The 23011-nt window shown below is 38.2% G+C and overlaps 2 protein-coding genes across 3 annotated transcripts in view; one reads left to right on the forward strand and one right to left on the reverse strand.

Moving 5' to 3' along the window:
* Window positions 1-2629: 2629 nt before the first annotated feature.
* On the reverse strand, window positions 2630-4265 carry LOC117322757. Its single transcript, XM_033877695.1, has 2 exons — window positions 3765-4265; window positions 2630-3385 (listed from the first exon to the last, which is right to left on the reverse strand). The coding sequence occupies exons 1-2, from the start codon at window positions 4263-4265 to the stop codon at window positions 2630-2632; spliced, it is 1257 nt and encodes a 418-aa protein (XP_033733586.1).
* Window positions 4266-12977: 8712 nt separating this feature from the next.
* LOC117324195 (spastin-like) overlaps window positions 12978-23011 on the forward strand; it is a 45366-nt gene continuing 35332 nt past the window's right edge. Inside the window, exon 1 of one of the 2 annotated variants that reach the window (XM_033879936.1) lies at window positions 12978-13415. In XM_033879936.1, coding sequence (XP_033735827.1) covers window positions 13022-13415 — 394 coding nt within the window. In that variant the 5' untranslated portion in view covers window positions 12978-13021. The remainder of the gene's footprint in view (window positions 13416-23011) is intronic. The other variant, XM_033879935.1, reaches the window with a different exon arrangement.

Here is a 23011-nt window from a genome sequence, read left to right on the forward strand (position 1 = left end):
TCCAGTATGGAGTCTGATACCCTAGCGACATGTTCAGTATGGAGCCTGATACCTTAGCCACATGTCCAGTATGGAGTCTGATACCCTAGCGACTTGTTCAGTATGGAGCCTGATACCCTAGCGACATGTTCAGTATGGAGTCTGATACCCTAGAGACATGTCCAGTATGGAGTCTGATACCCTAGAGACATGTCCAGTATGGAGACTGATACCTTAGAGACATGTCCAGTATGGAGTCTGATACCTTAGCCACATCAAGTATTTCATTGAGAATTTTTTTTTACTTGTAGGGAATGTTCACATTTTTAGTCTACTATAATCAGAAGGTGGGACAGGGCTTTCATCCATATCCTGTCCATCAGTAAACCTCTTGGTAACACTTCTTAAATGATATTTCTCAAGAATTGATCAAGAGACTTTAATGAAACCTTAGCAACATGTCCAGTATGGAGACTGATACCCTAGCGACATGTCCAGTATGGAGCCTGATACCTTAGCCACATGTCCAGTATGGAGTCTGATACCTTAGAGACATGTCCAGTATGGAGTCTGATACCTTAGTGACATGTCCAGTATGGAGTCTGATACCCTAGCGACATGTCCAGACATACATTTTGTATATAGGTTCCTCTATGTCCCTTGTTGTGGGGCCGCGGTGGCCGAGTGGTTAAGGTGTACAGACACTTTATCACTAGCCCTCCACCACTGGGTTGCGAGTTCGAAACCTACGTGGGGCAGTTGCCAGGTACTGACCGTAGGCCGGTGGTTTTTCTCCGAGTACTCCGGCTTTCCTCCACCTCCAAAACCTGGCACGTCCTTAAATGACCCTGGATGTTAAAAGGACGTTAAACAAAAACAAACCAAAACAAACCAAACCTTGTTGTGTACTTTTGATTTTGATCTACTTACATATTAATCACATGTTCAGTATGTGTCTTGGGTGTATATTGTGGACTTGTTCCGGTATTTAATATAGCATTCTGATTTTTGACCTTTTCATTTTGGTATCACTATTTCTCAAGTACATGTACTTGGTAAGGCAGCTTCTTTAAGAAAATGTGAAATATGATCCCATATCTGTATGATTGATCGGTAGAACAGATGACTGCACTGGTCTGTTGTGAACTTTGATACTTAAAGACTGACAAATTTGCTTAAAAAGTTATTGGATAAGATGCAATTTAACAGTAGATAAAGGTAAGACTAGATTGGTATAGTCCTGTTATAATATACTGCGGACTAAGGTAAGACTAGATTGGTTTAGTCCTGTTATAATATACTGCGGACTAAGGTAAGACTAGATTGGTATAGTCCTGTTATAATATACGGCGGACTAAGGTAAGACTAGATTGGTATAGTCCTGTTATAATATACGGCGGACTAAGGTAAGACTAGATTGGTTTAGTACTGTTATAATATACTGCGGACTAAGGCGAGACTAGATTGGTATAGTCCTGTTATAATATACGGCGGACTAAGGTAAGACTAGATTGGTTTAGTCCTGTTATAATATACTGCGGACTAAGGTAAGACTAGATTGGTTTAGTCCTGTTATAATATACTGCGGACTAAGGCGAGACTAGATTGGTATAGTCCTGTTATAAATACTTCGGACTAAGGTAAGACTAGATTGGTATAGTACTGTTATAATATACTGCGGACTAAGGTAAGACTAGATTAGTATAGTACTGTTATAATATACTGCGGACTAAGGTAAGACTAGATTGGTATAGTACTGTTATAATATACTGCGGACTAAGGTAAGACTTCCTGATTTAGATCCTGACTACTGACGAAAAGAAGAGGTTTCGAGAGATGTAGGTTGATGAAGGCCATTGCAAACTTTGATGGTCGACATAATATTTCGTTGTGAGATACGTGTATTATATAGTTCCTTGTGAGATACGTGTATTATATAGTTCCTTGTGAGATACGAGTATTATATAATTCCTTGTGAGATACGTGTATTATATAGTTCCTTGTGAGATACGTGTATTATATAATTCCTTGTGAGATGCGTGTATTATATAGTTCCTTGTGAGATACGTGTTTATTATATAGTTCCTTGTGATATACATGTATTATATAGTTCCTTGTGAGATACGTGTTTATTATATAGTTCCTTGTGAGATACGTGTATTATATAGTTCCTTGTGAGATACGTGTATTATATAGTTCCTTGTGAGATACGTGTATTATATAGTTCCTTGTGAGATACGTGTATTATATAGTTCCTTATTTTGAGAATGTGACTTACCCCGAATTTGACTAAAGTTTGCATGGTGGGAGTCATCGGTTAAACAGTTAAACTTACCCTCATTGAACTTTCAATGGTCTTACAATGTAATGAAAAAAATCTGTACATATAGTTTGTACATATTTTGCCTTCGCTCGTTGACATGTCAACGGTATTCTCTGGTTCGGCCTTGGAATAACCTTTCTCCTGTCATTCACAAATTTGTCTCCTGTTTTAGTTGTTTCAGATTTCTTTGTCAGCCCTTTGGGCGTAATTTCCCTGTCAGCCCTAGAGTATGACAGAAAGCACGTGCTCGCAACAATATCTTGATATCACGGCAACAATAAAAAGGCGTTAAAGTCGACAATTCAAACATGTCAACATCGTCTTGCATCACAATATACATTTTAAATCATTCGGTAACTGGACTCTGCGAAAATAGTATGACGGGAGAAAAATAATCTTGAGGACGTGACAGAAAAAAATCTCCAACCCATCCCCAGGCCGGATTGGAGATTTCTCTGTCACATCCCCAGGCCGGATTAGAGACGTCTCTGTCACATCCCCAGGCCGGATTAGAGATGTCTCTGTCACATCCCCAGGCCGGATTAGAGATTTCTCTGTCACATCCCCAGGCCGGATTAGAGATGTCTCTGTCACATCCCCAGGCCGGATTAGAGATTTCTCTGTCACATCCCCAGGCCGGATTAGATATTTCTCTGTCACATCCCCAGGCCGGATTAGATATTTCTCTGTCACATCCCCAGGCCGTATCAGAGATTTCTCTGTCACATCCCCAGGCCGGATTAGAGATTTCTCTGTCACATCCCAGGCCGGATTAGAGATTTCTCTGTCACATCCCCAGGCCGGATTAGAGATTTCTCTGTCACATCCCCAGGCCGGATTAGATATTTCTCTGTCACATCCCCAGGCCGGATTAGATATTTCTCTGTTACATCCCTCAGGCCGTATCAGAGATTTCTCTGTCACATCCCCAGGCCGGATTAGAGATTTCTCTGTCACATCCCCAGGCCGGATTAGAGACGTCTCTGTCACATCCCCAGGCCGGATTAGAGATGTCTCTGTCACATCCCCAGGCCGGATTAGAGATTTCTCTGTCACATCCCCAGGCCGGATTAGAGATTGTCTCTGTCACATCCCCAGGCCGGATTAGAGATTTCTCTGTCACATCCCCAGGCCGGATTAGATATTTCTCTGTCACATCCCCAGGGCCGGATTAGATATTCTCTGTCACATCCCCAGGCCGTATCAGAGATTTCTCTGTCACATCCCCAGGTCGGATTAGAGATTTCTCTGTCACATCCCAGGCCGGATTAGAGATTTCTCTGTCACATCCCCAGGCCGGATTAGAGATTTCTCTGTCACATCCCCAGGCCGGATTAGAGACTTCTCTGTCACATCCTCAGGCCGTATTAGAGATTTATCTGTCACATCCCCAGGCCGGATTAGAGACGTCTCTGTCACATCCCCAGGCCGGATTAGAGATGTCTCTGTCACATCCTCAGGCCGGATTAGAGATGTCTCTGTCACATCCCCAGGCCGGATTAGAGAATTTTTCTGTCACATCCCCAGGCCGGATTAGAGATTTCTCTGTCACATCCTCAGGCCGTATTAGAGATTTCTCTGTCACATCCCCAGGCCGGATTAGAGACGTCTCTGTCACATCCCCAGGCCGGATTAGAGATGTCTCTGTCACATCCTCAGGCCGGATTAGAGACGTCTCTGTCACATCCCCAGGCCGGATTAGAGATTTATCTGTCACATCCCCAGGCCGGATTAGAGATTTCTCTGTCACATCCTCAGGCCGTATTAGAGATTTATCTGTCACATCCCCAGGCCGGATTAGAGATTTCTCTGTCACATCCCCAGGCCGGATTAGAGATGTCTCTGTCACATCCCCAGGCCGGATTAGAGATTTCTCTGTCACCTCCCCAGGACGGATTAGAGATTTCTCTGTCACATCCCCAGGCCGGATTAGAGATTTCTCTGTCACATCCCCAGGCCGCATTAGAGATTTCTCTGTCACATCCTCAGGGCGATTCTCTTATTCTCGCGGTTTATCTGTTCAGGATTTCTCTGCCACCCCATGCAACATTGCGTTGCGTTACAAATATCTTAATAACTGAACCATAATCTTTATAAAATAGCATGAGGAGAGAAAACTATTAATTCCCTATCTTGGGATTCAACAGAGACATCTCCAATCCTTGGGGCGATATTATTGATTGTCTTACCCTAGGCAGAGCTCCCTTGGAGTGGATATTTCTCTATCACACCCTCAAGATAGGGAAAGATTCTACAAGTCATCTTGATTGTAAGGATTGTCTCTGGGTTGCGTTTTTGTAACATTGTTAGTGATGCTTATAGCTACGGTTGAGTCTTGTGTAACATCGCTAGTGATGTCTGACTATGGATTGAGTTTTGTGTAACATCGCTAGTGATGTCTGACTATGGATTGACTTTTGTGTAACATCGCTAGAGATGTCTGGCTATGGATTGAGTTTTATGTAACATCGCTAGTGATGTCTGACTATGGATTGAGTTTTGTGTAACATCGCTAGAGATGTCTGACTATGGATTGAGTTTTATGTAACATCGCTAGAGATGTCTGGCTATGGATTGAGTTTTATGTTACATCGCTAGTGATGTCTGACTATGGATTGAGTTTTGTGTAACATCGCTAGTGATGTCTGACTATGGATTGAGTTTTATGTAACATCGCTAGTGATGTCTGACTATGGATTGAGTTTTGTGTAACATCGCTAGTGATGTCTGACTATGGATTGAGTTTTATGTAACATCGCTTGTGATGCCTGGCTATGGATTGAGTTTTATGTAACATCGCTTGTGATGCCTGGCTATGGATTGAGTTTTGTGTAACATCGCTAGTGATGTCTGGCTATGGATTTAGTTTGATGTAACATCGCTAGAGATGTCTGACTATGGATTGAGTCTTCTGTAACATCGCTAGTGATGTCTGGCTATGGATTGAGTTTTGTGTAACATCGCTAGAGATGTCTGACTATGGATTGACTTTTGTGTGCCATCGCTAGTGATGTCTGGCTATGGATTGAGTTTTATGTAACTCCGCTAGTGATGTCTGACTATGGATTGAGTTTTGTGTAACATCGCTAGTGACGTCTGGCTATGGATTGAGTTTTATGTAACATCGCTAGAGATGTCTGACTATGGATTGAGTTTTGTGTAACATCGCTAGTGATGTCTGGCTATGGATTGAGTTTTGTGTGCTATCGCTAGTGATGTCTGACTATGGGTTGAGTTTTGTGTAACATCGTAAATGATGTTTGTCTCAGAATATAGTTATATCAAGTCGGTGGTATCACATTGCTTGTGACTTCACGTTGCTATCAGGGTTGTTTCTGTACTAAGTTGTCACGTCTGGGGGCTCTGTGTTGTGTCTACTTGCTAATGGCGGACACTTATTGCGGATCCACGATTGGCTGTTACATGACAGGGAATACTTTGCAGTGTTATTGATAGACTTATTCATATTATCAGAGTAATTTGAAACGTTTTAAAGGATTTTGACTTATATTTGGTGACATGACACCTATGATGTACAGGTATTAATGGGGAAATGTTGCTATATATCATGAGCCCGTAGTAAGTATAATCCTTACACCGTTGTTAATCCGGAGATCAAGATCCCACCCACCCATATAGTCAGTCAGTGTACATGTATGATGTGACGATCGAGGGAATTACGGAGGAGAGTTTAGCGAGACCAAAAATACAAAACGAAAATAATTTTTACTTGAAAATCCAGTATCAGAATACGATACTATTATCAGTTCATTAGCAGAGTAACGCCATAGAAGAGGAACAGATAGAAGTACATACTGTCGTGTTATGGGGAATATCTCACGTACTGTCCAGTTTTACGGAATACCTCACGTACTGTGGTGTTATGGGGAATACGTCACGTACTGTGGTGTTATAGGGAATACCTCACTTACTGTGGTGTTATAGGGAATACGTCACGTACTGTGGTGTTATAGGGGATACGTCACGTACTGTGGTGTTATAGGGAATACGTCACGTACTGTGGTGTTATAGGGAATACGTCACGTACTGTGGTGTTATAGGGGATACGTCACGTACTGTGGTGTTATAGGGAATACGTCACGTACTGTGGTGTTATAGGGGATACGTCACGTACTGTGGTGTTATAGGGGATACGTCACGTACTGTGGTGTTATAGGGGATACGTCACGTACTGTGGGGTTATAGGGAATACGTCACGTATTGTGGTGCTATAGGGAATACCTCACGTACTGTGGTGTTATGGGGATACGTCACGTACTGTGGTGTTATGGGGAATACCTCACGTACTGTGGTGTTATAGGGAATACGTCACGTACTGTGGTGTTATAGGGAATACGTCACGTACTGTGGTGTTATGGGGAATACGTCACGTACTGTGGTGTTATGGGGAATACCTCGCGTACTGTCGTGTTATGGCGAATACGTCACGTACTGTCGTGTTATGGGGAACATCTCACGTACTGTCGTGGTATGGGGAATACGTCACGTACTGTAGTGTTATAGGGAATACGTCACGTACTGTGGTGTTATAGGGGATACGTCACGTACTGTGGTGTTATAGGGAATACATCACGTACTGTGGTGTTATGGGGAATACGTCACGTACTGTGGTGTTATGGGGAATACCTCGCGTACTGTCGTGTTATGGGGAATACGTCACGTACTGTCGTGTTATGGGGAATATCTCACGTACTGTCGTGGTATGGGGAATACGTCACGTACTGTAGTGTTATAGGGAATACGTCACGTACTGTGGTGTTATAGGGGATACGTCACGTACTGTGGTGTTATAGGGAATACCTCACGTACTGTGGTGTTATAGGGAATACGTCACGTACTGTGGTGTTGTAGGGAATACGTCACGTACTGTCGTGTTATAGGGGATACGTGTACCACATACTGCCGAGTTGTCTAGAGGTATCCATCTTGCTATCAACACTTGAATATGTCGAATCACGGAATACCATTCCATGTTACCGATCAACACACTTAACAATATAAAGGGTACCAGACGCATGCAAACAAACAACACGGCAACAAAATTAAACTAAAAAATTTCATTTCAAATGCAAACAAAATTAACAAGAAAAAATAAAGAAACAAAACAAAATAAGGAAAAACAAGTATATATGACTGGAATAAAACCTGACTCTAGAACAAAACGGGAAAATCAACGAAAATATAATATAGCTCTGGAAAATATAGACTAATGAAGGAGTCTTATTTACATGTATATGGGAGAAAAATAATCATATTTACACGAAACTGGAAGACAGTGTGATGTGTTGTGCATAGAAATTCATGCTTTCTAGTCTAAACAAAATTTAATGTACAATGTCATGAAAATATACGGAAATAAGATAATGTGTGGACAACATAAAATACATGCACAAATAAAAAAAATTCAAACAATAATATGTATTATTAAACCAGGAAAAACAATGACGTTACAATATATACACTCCTGTATACAACAGTTTGTATGGACGACTATTTATAGCTATCCCATGTATCTATAACAAAAACATGTGCAGTATATATTTAATTTTACACCAACTACCGAATTTTGTATGGTAGAAGTCGAGTTTTGGGTAGCTGGGCTACCATAAACCTCCCAGATAAACTAGTGTATACACTGTCAAATTCGTTGGCATGGCAGGTGCGTGTACATACCCCGCGATAAATACAATGTAAGGAACAGTGTATACCAATAAAGCTGAGATAAATGAAACAATTTTACGTCATTGACACTTTATTTGACAATTTATACATAAACATGTATTTACAGATAGTATACGAAATGACCAGTGGTACATTGTGACCAATTAACTTTGGCTGCACGTGTTCACCATCCTATTATGGACCAGCAACATCACATTCCATATCACCTGGTAAGTGTAAGCGACAAGAATATGTTAGACTTGTAGTTATGCACCCGAATGGTAAAATACAAACATTTAACATATTTCAGCACCAGTTTTTTTCCCCTTGCAAATATTAAATTATGAACACATATATGAATTGATCTGCGCAGCAGAATCTGTTTAAAAAAGTAATAAAAATTTGCTAGATCTATAGATTTGAATACATATAAAATATATGCATATTATTAAAGATATTCATTAACATGTATACAAAAATATATATACAAAATGTATTAGTAAAAAAACGGCGGGAAGTCTGTGAAATCAGTTGAGGATTCGATCAGAGGTGGAATACCCGGATTGAGAAAAATGAGAACGTGCTTATATACATATACAAGTCTAGAATGGCACATCAGATTAATGTATTCATTCAGGTCTGACATGTTTACGTACGTCATTGTAATTATGTCTGGTCAGAGACATACAGGTACGTCAATGTGATCATGTCTGGTCAGAGACATACAGGTACGTCAATGTGATCATGTCTGATCAGAGACATACAGGTACGTCAATGTGATCATGTCTGATCAGAGACATACAGGTACGTCAATGTGATCATGTCTGATCAGAGACATAGATACGTCACTGTGATCATGTCTGGTGAGAGACATACAGGTACGTCAATGTGATCATGTCTGATCAGAGACACACAGGTACGTCAATATGATCATGTCTGATCAGAGACATACAGGTACGTCACTGAAATCATGTCCGGTCAGAGACACACATGTACGTCAATGTGATCATGTCTGATCAGAGACATACAGGTACGTCACTGAAATCATGTCCGGTCAGAGACACACAGTTACACAATCGCGTCTGCTCAGACATACAGGTACGTCAAGGAAATGGTTCAAGTCGCTATCGGTACGTCAAAGAAATTATATCCGATCTGTACAGACTTGACTTTATTATAATTATCATAACCCCGGTCATCATTTTATAATATAGCATACACGTTCCGAGTAGTATCATGTTTATCATTCAATGGTACATATAATTCGAATAGTAATTAACCTCTGAACCGAACCAGGTGGAATGAAATACCGCGTCCCTGGTGGCATGTTTTATGCATAATGTCGTGGCAACACGTGGATTTAGGCGCTTACTTCAAACGTAAAGCGCCGCGCGCTGATGCCTTACAGAGCGTCAGTGGTTATTTGTAATATAACAGACACACGCTGGCCGTCATATGAATGTTTTATTGTATAGGAGTGCAAGAATGGTAAATTAAGGGAACGTGTACTTTCGGACAACCTGACACATACATTGCACCGTAGTCGTATTTGAATCCAGCATGTATATGTTACCTTTATAACGACGGATAACTTAGTAAAATAATTGGAAATATTTACGAATGGAATTCATACAAGTTTTTGATAATGATTTTATGAATATATAACTGGCTAACAAGAAGGCGTGACTATCGATCAGAACTCCTATCGAAAAGTTCATTCCGCGATAATCACGAATCAGCTGGATGTTTTCTCATGTTCACATAAGTGATAATTAAATTCTCGTTGTCGCGTTGCAGAATAAGGCGCGGTCGTGAACGTGCAGCGTAATGTTCAGTCGTGGATCAAAATATCAGCGGAAACAGATGAAAGGTCGAGTGTCCGTGGGAGATTGTCGAATGATATTTAAAACCGAGAATATCTGCTAATAATGTATGAAATTGCCAGCAGTGTGGCCGCTATCGTGAACCCTAACGCGACCTTGCAGCTCGCATACACACGTAGTTATGCCAAAATGACATGTTATTTGGAATGAGAACAAACGAATTTGACAACCCTTCTCCAATATGACTAGATGGTATTCCATTGTGTTCTATAGGAAGATTAATCTTGACATTAACATGATAACTAGCAGGCCAGGCCAGGAATCCGACGTGCCGAACCAGGCGCACGTGGACTATAATACCTCGGATAGGGCGAAGAGATATTGTAGTTTTATCAGATATATTCTGCCTTTGTGCAACGTACGGATGTGTTTATTTGAAATGTCGTTCCCATGGCTACGGTCATAGTTAAGTGAAAATTGGCGCTAAAGACCACGATCTGCCATTTTTATTTTGAAAAGGTTCGGACACAGTCCAACATCTGGCTTGTAGTGTGATAAACTCTACGTGACGGAACAATGCCACATCTGGTTAGCCCCGTCACTAGATATATAAACACACATCCGGATAGACTACACTTGTATATACGTAAAATGAATAAAATGGCAACTCACCCACACGTCCTCTATAACCCTTGTATCACTTACAACACCAGCTTTGTATTCATTAAACCATCTCCCTACACCCATACCATTTATAAAAAATTTGCTATGCTATTACACAAGTTTGTATTATGATCCATATGCACGCCATTACATGTAATTCAATGCGACATTCAACTTAGAAAAAAATCTGAAGTCCCTGCAGTCCTCTCCAGCACCATTACGCGGTATTCATTTCTATACTTTGTCGATTTCTAAAGACTAGCTACAGGTACTTCAAAATAAAATATCTCCGAAGTACAACAAAATGTCTAGATCATGTAACTTCCACAATTCGTAAAGGTCAAAAGATAAGAGTGCCACAGGCCTTAGATATAGGTTAAAACATTGCTACGCTCAACAGATTTGCGACGCACATTGAATTAAAAATATATATATTCACAATTTTAAATTCATAAAAATATAAAACACATGACTTTCTTTGATTTACGGAAATACATATGAATACGTGGTACAATTCATTGTACATGTATATATAATACAAAAAAAGTTTAGGCCAAAACGGTTTTTCCAAGACAGTAGTAATAAAAGTATTGTCAACCGTGTTCTTATGGAAAATATGTACATTCTTTATGTATCTAAAGCTTATAAAACAAATTCATAAAAATAACATCATGCATTTTATGATTTACTGAAATAGGCTTTTGGCATTTGTGCAATTTGCATCCTTGTCATTAAATGATAGACTTGTCATGCAGGACGCAAGTTTCCACCGGCCATATACGCCGATGGCTTTGGGATTCAGTACACATTTCAGGTGCTTATATTTTTAGAATCATCTCAAGTTAGTAAGGTAAGACATTTTGGCAAAAATAACGTTAATTCGATCACTGAATCAATGCTAAATATAAAAATACCAGCTTTTGTACATTACTAAAGAAAGATAAAGCCAGCTGGCTGTCTGTTAATTACGGGGAAATGCAGACCAAGCTATGCATTGGTTGTGTAAACTGGCAATGATACTTATTCTGTAGATCTGATATAAACCATATCACTGTTCGTCGTAATTCCTCCCTTTGATGATATAATACCTTCTTGTGTACCGGTCGGATCAGTTCAATCTGGTCCATGGTTCACTGGTTCCGCGGTAAGAGGTCACAGTTCATCACATTCTCTTAGTAGATCCAAGAAAGATTTGGCACCATCAGCAGTCGAAACAGGTTTCGAACATTTCTTAAGAGAAACTTTGGCGCGGTTTCTCAGCTTTTTCAGTGTTGGTGATTTTCTGGAGATGGGTAAGAGACAGTCAGCGATTGTGTTTTGTAAGGCGATCGAATATCGATCTCCCGAGCTAGACTTGCTGATGTTATGACTGTTTGAACAGCCACCTGTGATGCTAGAAGCAGTGATAATTGGCGGGAAATTTTTGTAATGCGTTTCCAACTTGGACAACAAAGCAGACGGAATGTGTGCAGTGAGCTCACGCAGGATGCAACCCAACCCCCATATTAACGTCTGGGGTCCCTTGAGTTGACCTCCCCTCAATTGCTCTGGCGACGTGTACGCTGATAAGGCATTAGGCGAGTCGGTGTTGAAATGTGCCCCACTTTTTAAAGGTAGATACAGTAGCATGTGTTCCAGCTTTACATTTCCTTTCTCCCCTATCACAACGTGCTGGGGATGACACAGTTCCCACGGGTAAATATCGTTTTGTTCTAGGTAACTTAAAACGTCAGTTAACTTTAACAATACTTCCCAAACTAAATGTTCCGGAATCCTTTTATTGAAAACATACATTCGGACGGCAAAATCTTCCAAATTGATGATAGGAAAGTCGAATACGTATGACATCATCTGTGACTGGGGGTTGTACATGCTGAAGTGACAGTTCATTAAATTGTCGTGACGTAGCCACACCCACTTTTCCCGCTCGTTCTCGTGATGCATTGTTCGATGACCTGTTGATTGGCAAACTTTACATGGATCGTACAAGTGTTGTGTTCTCAGCAATATTTTTGACCCATCAAACATACACTTTCCCGGATGAATCTGGTGTGTCTGGTGGTGTACGTGATTAGGAAAGTTAAAGTTGTAATCCATGTAAATCCCATCTAGGTCAAAGTCCATCGGAATGCGGAATGTCAACAAATACTGTTTGATGACACCGGGTAATGGCAATCTGGCAACTTGTTGAACTCTCTGTAGCGTAAAACAACTGAGTATTTTAGTTCTACACAAATCTTGAAGTGACTGTAAATGTTGTCGATCTTCTCTGTTTCCCAGCAGAGGGAAGTGTTTGCCCGATCCAGCCATTGAAAAGTGGGTGTCTTCCGTTCAACACGCCACCGCTAACTCCGGTTGTACCTCTGGCTTGTCACACTTCACTTCCCGCAATTTATTTGTCTAGAGCGTCACCTCTTATCTCTGTATATTGTGGTAGTGAAACACATTAACCAATCAAATAAACCGAAAAGGGAATCCCTGTGATGACGTCAGAGGGCTTCCCCAATATCCCATAATTCTATGATTGTCAATAAAAGTATGGCGGCATACGATGCATCGGCGGGGAAATGGAAGGTTTTGGGGTAGAAAAAGAGGAGATAGGGGTAAAGGACCGCCAAGAGATCGACCAACGTTTCATAGCAGAAACGTTTACATTGTAGCAGCTCCACTTTTATTCATTTTTGCTATCCTTCGAATTATCGCCTATCAGTTGTGGGTCGTTTTGGAGATTCTTGTTGGGAGATCTAAAGCCATACTGCCTTCGGCATGTCTACCAAACCAAAAAGGAAAATACAAATGCCAATCTGAAGCTGAGGAAGGCATGTCGGGGGCTGCCAAAGCGAGCGTTGGTCCCGCGGCCCCGGCCCTGGCCACACAGAAGCACCATCACAGGAAGGCGTTCGAGTATATCTCCAAGGCCCTGAAGATAGACGAGGAAGATTCAGGTAGGTTTATGTGTAACCAGGCAACTGTCGATGCATCTTCTTAACGTTGCCTATTTACGATTTACAACTAGAATTTTATTATGGCTTTGCATATAGTTTAGGACACCTTACTTTTCTAGCTTTGTAATACTTTCGTCCATTTTCCTGATGCAAATAAATATATAATATTCAAATAATTTAATTTATTCCGCGATTTAGAGAATAGGCTCCTACATAATTCAATGGGCGTTCATGGAACAATCATATATAATGAAGAGCAATCAGAAATACAATGATTGTAAGCATTGAAGAGACATATTTCCGGCGAATTAAAATCTTTTGATATAGAAAGTAACTTCTGTCTGAATTATGTTTTAAACTTACCAAAATTGTTAATTTCCCATTAAAGCACCGTTTAGAGACAATATGAATGATTTACATTTAAATGCATCAGTTAACTTATTCACAATTGTAAAACTTTTTAAGATTGTTTGAAAAAAAAAAAATGGTAAAAGTACAAAGCATTATATATCTTCCCTTTGATACATTTTTCATGAATTACATTAGTGATTGTACATGTATGTAGGTACATATCTCACGCACCAGTGATGACTAAAAGATATATACATCGTTTAATTTATCACCAAAACATAACTTCTACCCCTATAGCTATGTTCGTGATGGTACATACTGTCATGTTAATTGTTAGTCATATGCACATGATCTGACAAGATTTATCTCCCTTCTGTTGTTTGAAATGGCATTTATATAATAACCATTGAATCAATGTCAGATAAGATGCAACTAATGTAATTTGTTATTGCCGGTCAGTATATAAATTAATGAATGGAAATTCAACTGTCTACTGATTTAATTCATCACTTTATATATCAGGTGTTTGATGTTTACTTTCATTTGTATACACGAAAAAAAATAAAGTTTACAATACTTAAATTATCATCATCTATCAAGACTATCATCTTATTCCAGTTTCTAACATAAGATACAGATTAGTCAAGAATATGCTTTAGAACACAAGTTTTGACTACCAAAATATTTTATATGTATGTTCATAAAAATAATGCTTGATAGATCTATATTGGTTTTAAAAATCAACATGTTTACAGGGGAATCTGCTTATTTGCATATGCTTTTTTTGTAGGTGACTAAAAATATGACTATGACTAAAAATAACTGCATCATCACAGCTTGTAGTTAAATGTTATTTGAACATGTACATTACAGGAACTATCCAAGGAATCACACATTTCAATTATGCGGATATCCTTGTAACTTTAATAACTTGGGTGGTCAGATGCTTGTTGTGGGACAGTGGTAACACACTTGCCTTTCATTCTAACCTATAGCTAGCTATAGCTAGTGGTGGGCCGATTATCGATTATAATCGAAAATTAATCGAAATTACCAAAATACAGCGACAATCTATTGTTGAATTCATAATCGATTAGTGAAATTTCCATTGGAAATATCTCCGGTAAAAAATGCGGCGTTTCCGGAATAAGTGCCCTGTGTTGGTTTCTGTGTTAGTCACTGTTCCGGTCACGAAAACGCTTCACGCACTCAAATTAAATACAGTTATAAAGTGTCTGTTTAACTCATACGCTTGAACAAAATGGAGGCACTTGAGACGGTGACACATGAGGCGGAATGTTTGTCGCCTTCGCTGATATGTTAATAAAGATAAGTTGACGTATTTTTTGTTCTCTCGTATGATGGCGTATCAAGTGACTTGTTTCAGTTTCAATTTGAATTTCAACGTTTGCCGGTGATATTCATGCTAAAGTAAACGAAACCAAAAGTTACATACTGACTGGTCTGTTACGTTACAACTTTGAACAATGGCTTTAGTTTTGGATTACGTTGACATGTTTCAAATACTGGATTTCTGTACCAATTAATGAGAGTATTATACAGATTGTGGATGGGAAATAATAACAACAACGTCTCGTATAACTGCTTTTATTTCTATTAATCTGGTATGTTCATTGGAAACTTGTTAATATTGTTTTAAACTTTTAATCATGAATTCACAATACATTTTTTCAAATATTCATAATACATTTAATAAATAACTCTGATTTACATACTATCCGATTATAATCGATCGGAAGGGGCTCTCCGATTATGCCGATTAATCGATTAGGAAATAACATCCGATTCCCAACACTAGCTATAGCTATATATATATAGGTGTAGGGTTTGATTTCTCAATTTGACATGAAAAGATATGGGGTCACCTGCCTGACCATAATGGTTTTCTCCTGGTACTCTGGTTTTCTCTCACAACAAGACTCCTCGCATGCTTCCATCTGAGCCAACAAGTGTGATTGATATATGTTGTTATAACTTCTTCTGCAATTGATGTAAAATATATAAAGTTTAGATACATTAACTTGAATAACTAGATTTTTAGGTGCTGTGAAACAGCAACGTTAAGCGGTCATCGCCAAATTTCGCTAGAACAAATTCATTCAGAACTCTCTGGTAAATCAAAAGGTTGCTTATTTCAGTGGTAAATCCCGATGAATTCAGGATGGGACCAGAAATAATTTTTCCCAAAAAACGCTGACAACACACTAGACAATCTTGTCTCCTTCCGCGGAGTATTTGTTTGTGTTTAAGTAATATGATTCAAGCTTTTATATGTTTGTATACATTTGTTGAATTTAAATAAATTATTGAAAATCAGCGTAAATTGTACACAATGACCTGTTTTATCCCTGAGTATTCCAAGCTATTTTCTGTGCAAATTATTACGCTTTCTTCCTGGTTTGTGTGAGGGGAAGTAACTTGTATACGCTCTAGTTAATGCAACATTGGAAAGTCACCTCAAACTTTTGGGTTGATGAAAATTACCCTTGGCTGTCAGTTACTGTTTTGAGCCTTGGATTTTCTAATTGGAAGCCGCTAAGTGAAATCTCCAATTGTTTTTACATTCAATACTTAAACTGAAAGTAGAATACTTCCCATAAGTTCGTCATTTCTGAGAAATAGGCCACACAAAAATGGCCGTGCTGGTTGATTTGGTTGAAGAGATTATGAGGCGAAACCAAAGGTTAGCTTGTTTTTGCAACAGAAATTCCCATAGCACTAAAGAGGTTACATGTTTTAAATCAGTTGATTGTGAAATGCTTTCACAAAGTATATGACTTGCGATTCAACATGTCCCCGCAACACATAGGTAGGCCTATTCATCGGGAACAAATTAAATTTCCGAGACCAGTTTCTTCTAATGAAAGTTGTCAGATCTCTAATGAGGATACAGATCAGTTATTACACGGGAAGAAAAAAAAGCAGTAAATTTAGCAGAATTTAAAAAACTTAGAAATGAAAAAAAAACCTTGGAGAGTAATTCACAGGAATCTAACATATAGGGAATCCCGATGTGGTTTATCAAGAAACATGACCGACAACACAGATTAATCAATCTAAGAATTAAACTTAATCATAATATGCCCATTCAAGTGAGGTTTAAAATCGTAATTCTTCATTGTTCATCACAACTTTAAAACAACCACAGCCTTTTAAAAGCTTGTAAATAAAATTCCTTAAAATGACATAGGATAATCATCAGTAACTTTCAGGAATGGAGATATTATTATTAAAAACAATAAAAATGTCTTCTTATTACATGCAATTTGATGTTTTATATAATAATAGCTTTTCTCCTGTATTTCAATCCCTCATGCACAGCATGCGCACCTATGAGTGGCCTGGATGCTTAAATCTTTTGTGCTATGGTATGCATGATCCGGAATCCCCTGCCCATAATAATTATCTAAAGTGGTTGGAATAAGTTTTGAAATAATCAAGCATAATCCAAATTATCTCCCTTGATGAGCTTTGACATGTTATGTTCTTGAAAAATCATTGATCATGACCTCCTGAAAAATAAACTGATAAAAAACTCACTTTCTGTTTATGGACTAAATTTCGGAAAGCGTATACATACATGTATGTCTTCCTTGCTCATTATCAATACTTTATTTGTGAAAAATAAAATAAAGGTATTAAAATGCAACAGGGACCGGTCCTTCACTGAATACAACCTGCTATCTAGATGAAAATAAAGCTATTTTTGAAAGCAGTTAATAAGTATTATGTTTACTATCCAAGGGTTAGGATTCACCTACTCTTTCTGAAGAAAGGGAATAGGATAGGCTGATTGTAAACCCATAAGTCGGATGTTAGGATATATTTATATATCTAAAAAATGTTTTTAGTTTGATTTTTCTTTTTATTAATGGTGCATGCCATGAGCTCAGCCTCCCACTGTATATATCATAGTGCATTACACAAATTAACTCTTGAATCAACCATTGACTGGTCTGACATGTTAATAATTACGTTTTCCTCATGAAAATTCATGCAAATGTCATTACCAGAACAGTTTTTCAATATGCTGCATTTGTCGCAAGTTCTGAAATGGCTGCTTGTTTGCAATGGCGTGCTCCACACCATCTTCGCTAGCCAAGGCTTCTGATTACGCTACACTAAACGAACCCTTGACAGATATAGTCGTGTTTAACCATCGCACCCTGGAATCAATCCCAGGGCATCCAATCAAATCACGTTTTACATTCAAGCTTAGTTTCACAGTAAACAAAAATTGCGGCACCTAAGTACAGAGCTACATTGTCGACTATGTCATGGCATTTTACCTAAATACAGAGACGTACAATCTTTGGGAAAACATTCACAGTGTTTGATCAATTGATAGAAGTTATTGATCACATATCTCATCAAAATCGCTTCTACTTGTTTTGTAAACATCACCGATGAAGTACATCAGCAATGCTCGGTTTGATTGGTCAAAAATTTCATACGTAAAGGGTGGTAATTTCAAATCTCTGCTAGAGGGCCAGAACTGACAACTGTATCTGCCAAGGGTTTAATTTATGGAGTGTAACGTAATAATCAGAAGCCTTGGCTAGCAAAGATGGCTCCACACAGAAGGATGAACACTTTGTGAACTGCTACCATGCCAAATGGGACCATTGATGTGACAGTAGTTTGCATTGACGATTGGGGTATGGCATTTGTGGTGTGGACCATATATACAAATAGGGCATATTTACAATAACATGTGCATATACAGTGGACCCATGATAATCCGAACACCTTCGTTCCCAGTCGAAACCGTCCGGATTACGAGTTTTCCAGACTGCCGAATTTCGTGTACCAGGTCAAAAAAAATTGTTGTGTAAGAGTTATCTCCCTTGATTATATACAATCCGGGACGTTTCATAAACACGTCTAATTGTCAGACTTTTTAACAATAAATATACTTATGTTTCTGATATGATTCTTGTTTTGTTTTGTAGAAAGTAAAAAATAAACTATGTTTTTAAAAGAACATGTAAAGTGAAAGTTGTTTTATTTATAGCGGGCATATGTGACCTACAAACAACACGCATGTGTCACGTCCCGGAGGTTCACAAACAAGTAGAAATTACAGACGTGAAATACCTTAAATAAAATACCCGGATTTTACAACTTACCGTCAGTCCATGTTTTGTTTTATGATTTTTACGTACCAGAAACCCCAAGCTTTCTATTTAACCCGTATTCACTTAACAATGTGACGCTTAGTTAAGTATCAGACGACTATTGACTAATTTGTGTGTAATCAACCCAGTTCTTGTGATCACTGCTTAATACGTAAATGTGTATGTAATTAATAACATGCATCTTTCAATGAGTCGTCGTTTCACGTAACGGTGTTACAAAGCCGATATCCGTGTTTACCCAATACAAGTAAGTGTTAATGATGTTAATTACCGATCATAAATTTATTACATGTATTTGAGATTGATTAATTATCGTATCACGTACTGTATGTTTGTGCATAAATTCTGTAACATTTAGGTCGTAGAGAAAAAGCAATGTACCGTTATAAAAACAAAAGCTACACATTGTAACACAGGTAAACACCCGGGGCTATGACCTGGCAGCGGTCGCTATGACTACGCACAGTGTCAAGCGATAGTCTGTACAGCTGTAGACACAAGTGACTTGCCCCGACATTTTTTTCTCCTCGTGGTGAAAAAATCGTCCGGATTATTGAGGGAAATTTACTAATGAAAAGTACGTTCTGTTCCTAAAATGGGCTTCCGGAATCGGAATCCGAATTTCCGGACTGGTGAGTACAAATAACGTTACGGAAATCCGTTCCCGTGCATTTCCGTCCGGACTGTGAGTTTTCCGGACTATCGGCGTCCGGATTATCGCGGGTCCACTGTATATGTCTCTGATATTTATAATGTTTGCTTAAACTGTCAAATTAATTTATGCCGCAAGTATGGCCTTTTCAGAATATGCGGCCCATATTAGGTGACTCCATCTAATAGAATAGCACTTGTGAAAAAATATTTCACATAATAAGTGTGAGTTGGTTCTTTCCATGAACAGAATGTTATATAACTTTACTCTTTCTGTTGAAGTGTTAACATCAATAAGCAAATCATTAGCCCTTGGGATGGGCTAGTGTGGCTGTAAGCCAAAGCTGAAAATCTGGTAGCCGTTGGTGTCGGCTAGTGGATTTTTGTTGAAAACTTTAAAATATAGATGGTTTCTGATACAAATTAAGGTATCATATATTCTGTGATAATTTGTGCAATATCAAGTTCTGAATGTAGAGGACAGAGGTGGGGTGTCTGCAGGCACTATGCCGGATCTGTTTGTATCTTAATGATATAAACACATCAGCTGTAATGATAAACTCCTGCTTGCCACACAGAAAGCAGCCCTGTGTACATATGGTGTGTGCTGAAAGGCTACATTCTTATGCTGCCTGTCCTTTACTTACATCGTGAATTATCTTCTCATTTAAATTTCCTGTTTTCAATATAAAACTAATGTGAACATGATAGCAAAACTTCCCTGTAATATGTATGTACTAAACTTTAATACATTTTCCTGATTTTTATTTAACATAATGTATGAATAAATCCATTTATTCACTAGCCAGTGTTTTTACATTTCACTCTGACTGATGTTTGTCAAGGTTAGAGGCCGTACATAGATTCAGCTCAAAGCACTATATATATATAGCTAGCAGCCTAGCAGACTGGTGTTTAATGATGATATTTACAGACTGGAGTTTAATGATGATATTTACAGACTGGTGTTTAATGATGATATTTACAGACTGGTGTTTAATGATGATATTTACAGACTGGTGTTTAATGATGATATTTACAGACTGGTGTTTAATGATGATATTTACAGACTGGTGTTTAATGATGATATTTACAGACTGGTGTTTAATGATGATATTTACAGACTGGTGTTTAATGATGATATTTACAGACTGGTGTTTAATGATTGATATTTACAGACTGGTGTTTAATGATGATATTTACAGACTGGTGTTTAATGATGATATTTACAGACTGGAGTTTAATGATGATATTTACAGACTGGTGTTTAATGATGATAGTTCAGGCGGTGTTTAATGACTGATGTTTACAGACTGGTGTTTAATGATGATATTTACAGACTGGTGTTTAATGATGATATTTACAGACTGGTGTTTAATGATGATATTTACAGACTGGTGTTTAATGATGATATTTACAGACTGGTGTTTAATGATGATATTTACAGACTGGAGTTTAATGATGATATTTACAGACTGGTGTTTAATGATGATATTTACAGACTGGAGTTTAATGATGATATTTACAGACTGGTGTTTAATGATGATATTTACAGACTGGTGTTTAATGATGATATTTACAGACTGGAGTTTAATGATGATATTTACAGACTGGTGTTTAATGATGATATTTACAGACTGGTGTTTAATGATGATATTTACAGACTGGTGTTTAATGATGATAGTTCAGACGGTGTTTAATGATGATATTTACAGACTGGTGTTTAATGATTGATATTTACAGACTGGTGTTTAATGATGATATTTACAGACTGGAGTTTAATGATGATAGTTCAGACGGTGTTTAATGATTGATATTTTAAAACTGGTGTTTAATGATGGTATTTACGGACTGGTGTTTAATGATGATAGTTCAGGCGGTGTTTAATGACTGATGTTTACAGACTTGTGTTTACTGATTGATGTTTACAGACTGATGTTTAATGATTGATATTTACAGACTATACTCTGGTCCATACAGTATACATGATATTGTTATGTGATCTCGACCTAGCCCCAGAACATATAGTATATGGTTTCCTAGGTTTAATATACTCCTGCTGTATGATCAAGGAGTCATATATATCTGAACGTTTTGATGTACACAAGATTTGCATGTACTGCAATCTTTTATATCTATCTTTGACTTTTAGGAGATGATCATATATATACTGATATAGGCTAGCTATAGGTTTAAGTTCTATGTTATGTCCTTGAGACAATTGTCGGAGATATAAATAACAGATCTTAGTATGTTTCTGTGATATCCTGCATTTCTTCGTTCTCATTTCTGATTCTCATCCCTCTCCAAACTTTACTTCTTAGCTGATGTTAGTGGAACTTTCTTACAGCAATGTTAACCAGTATATCATTTCTTGAAAAAGATTGCATTTGATGCCAAATGTCCCCATCTGTACAGAAATATTGCCCTCTGTAGATGCCCAATGTCCCCATCTGTACAGAGTTATTGCCCTTTGTGGATTATTTAAAATTCTCTTTATTCTCCATTCTGTCCTACAAGTGACCTTGAGAAATTATGCATCCAATTATATATATAATTACTGAAGTTAAGGACATATGTAAGGTCATCAGTGTTGCAGATGTTAATACTGTCACTTCTCATTCACTTGTAGTAGGAGTAGAAAAATGCAAGGCCAGACCGGGGTTCGAACCCAGGACCTCTGAACACTATCCGTGTGCTCTACCAATTGAGCTACCTGGTCGTCGATGATCAACCCAGTCCAGTTCCGCTTCACTCTTCCCTCCCTTTTTATTAAGTCTTCGACCCCGAAGACTTCACAACTCACAAACCACCATTGTAAAATTACAAGGAGTAGTAGTGTGCATCCAGCCGGGATCGAACCCGCGACCCTCGGCTTACTGGTCCGCCGCTCTGCCGACCGAGCTAAAGGGAAATTCCCTCTAGCGCAAAGCTAGATGGCGACCATACTACTATGTACAGTACTAGTATTTACAATTAATACCCGACCTGCTACACACTGATCACTCCCTTCAACAATATTTGATAATGTAACATTCAGAAATTCCTACAAATATTAAAAAAGGTATACATATGCAGGCAGTCATGTTAATCATTAAATATGTTTATATATGTATTGTAGTTATATCATTAAATATGTTTATACATATAGTTATATCATTAAATATGTTTATAATTATTTTTCCAATACAGGTCTATTAGAGTTGTGTACATGCAATTGAATCAGCATAATTTATTTTAATGTTTCTGCTCCCATATACAGCCGTGACTTATGTAACCGTAACAGAAACAAACATCAAGATGTTCCATGAATGTGTTTTGCACTCATGACATTACACAACTTAAAAAATTAATCCTTGCTATTTGAAATGTAATTTTATTTTCATGGACAGAATTTTTTGCAAAACTTTCACACATATGATGTAGATGTAACAT

Source organism: Pecten maximus, chromosome 3, assembly GCF_902652985.1.
Source record: "Pecten maximus chromosome 3, xPecMax1.1, whole genome shotgun sequence".
NCBI classification, from domain to species: domain Eukaryota; kingdom Metazoa; phylum Mollusca; class Bivalvia; order Pectinida; family Pectinidae; genus Pecten; species Pecten maximus.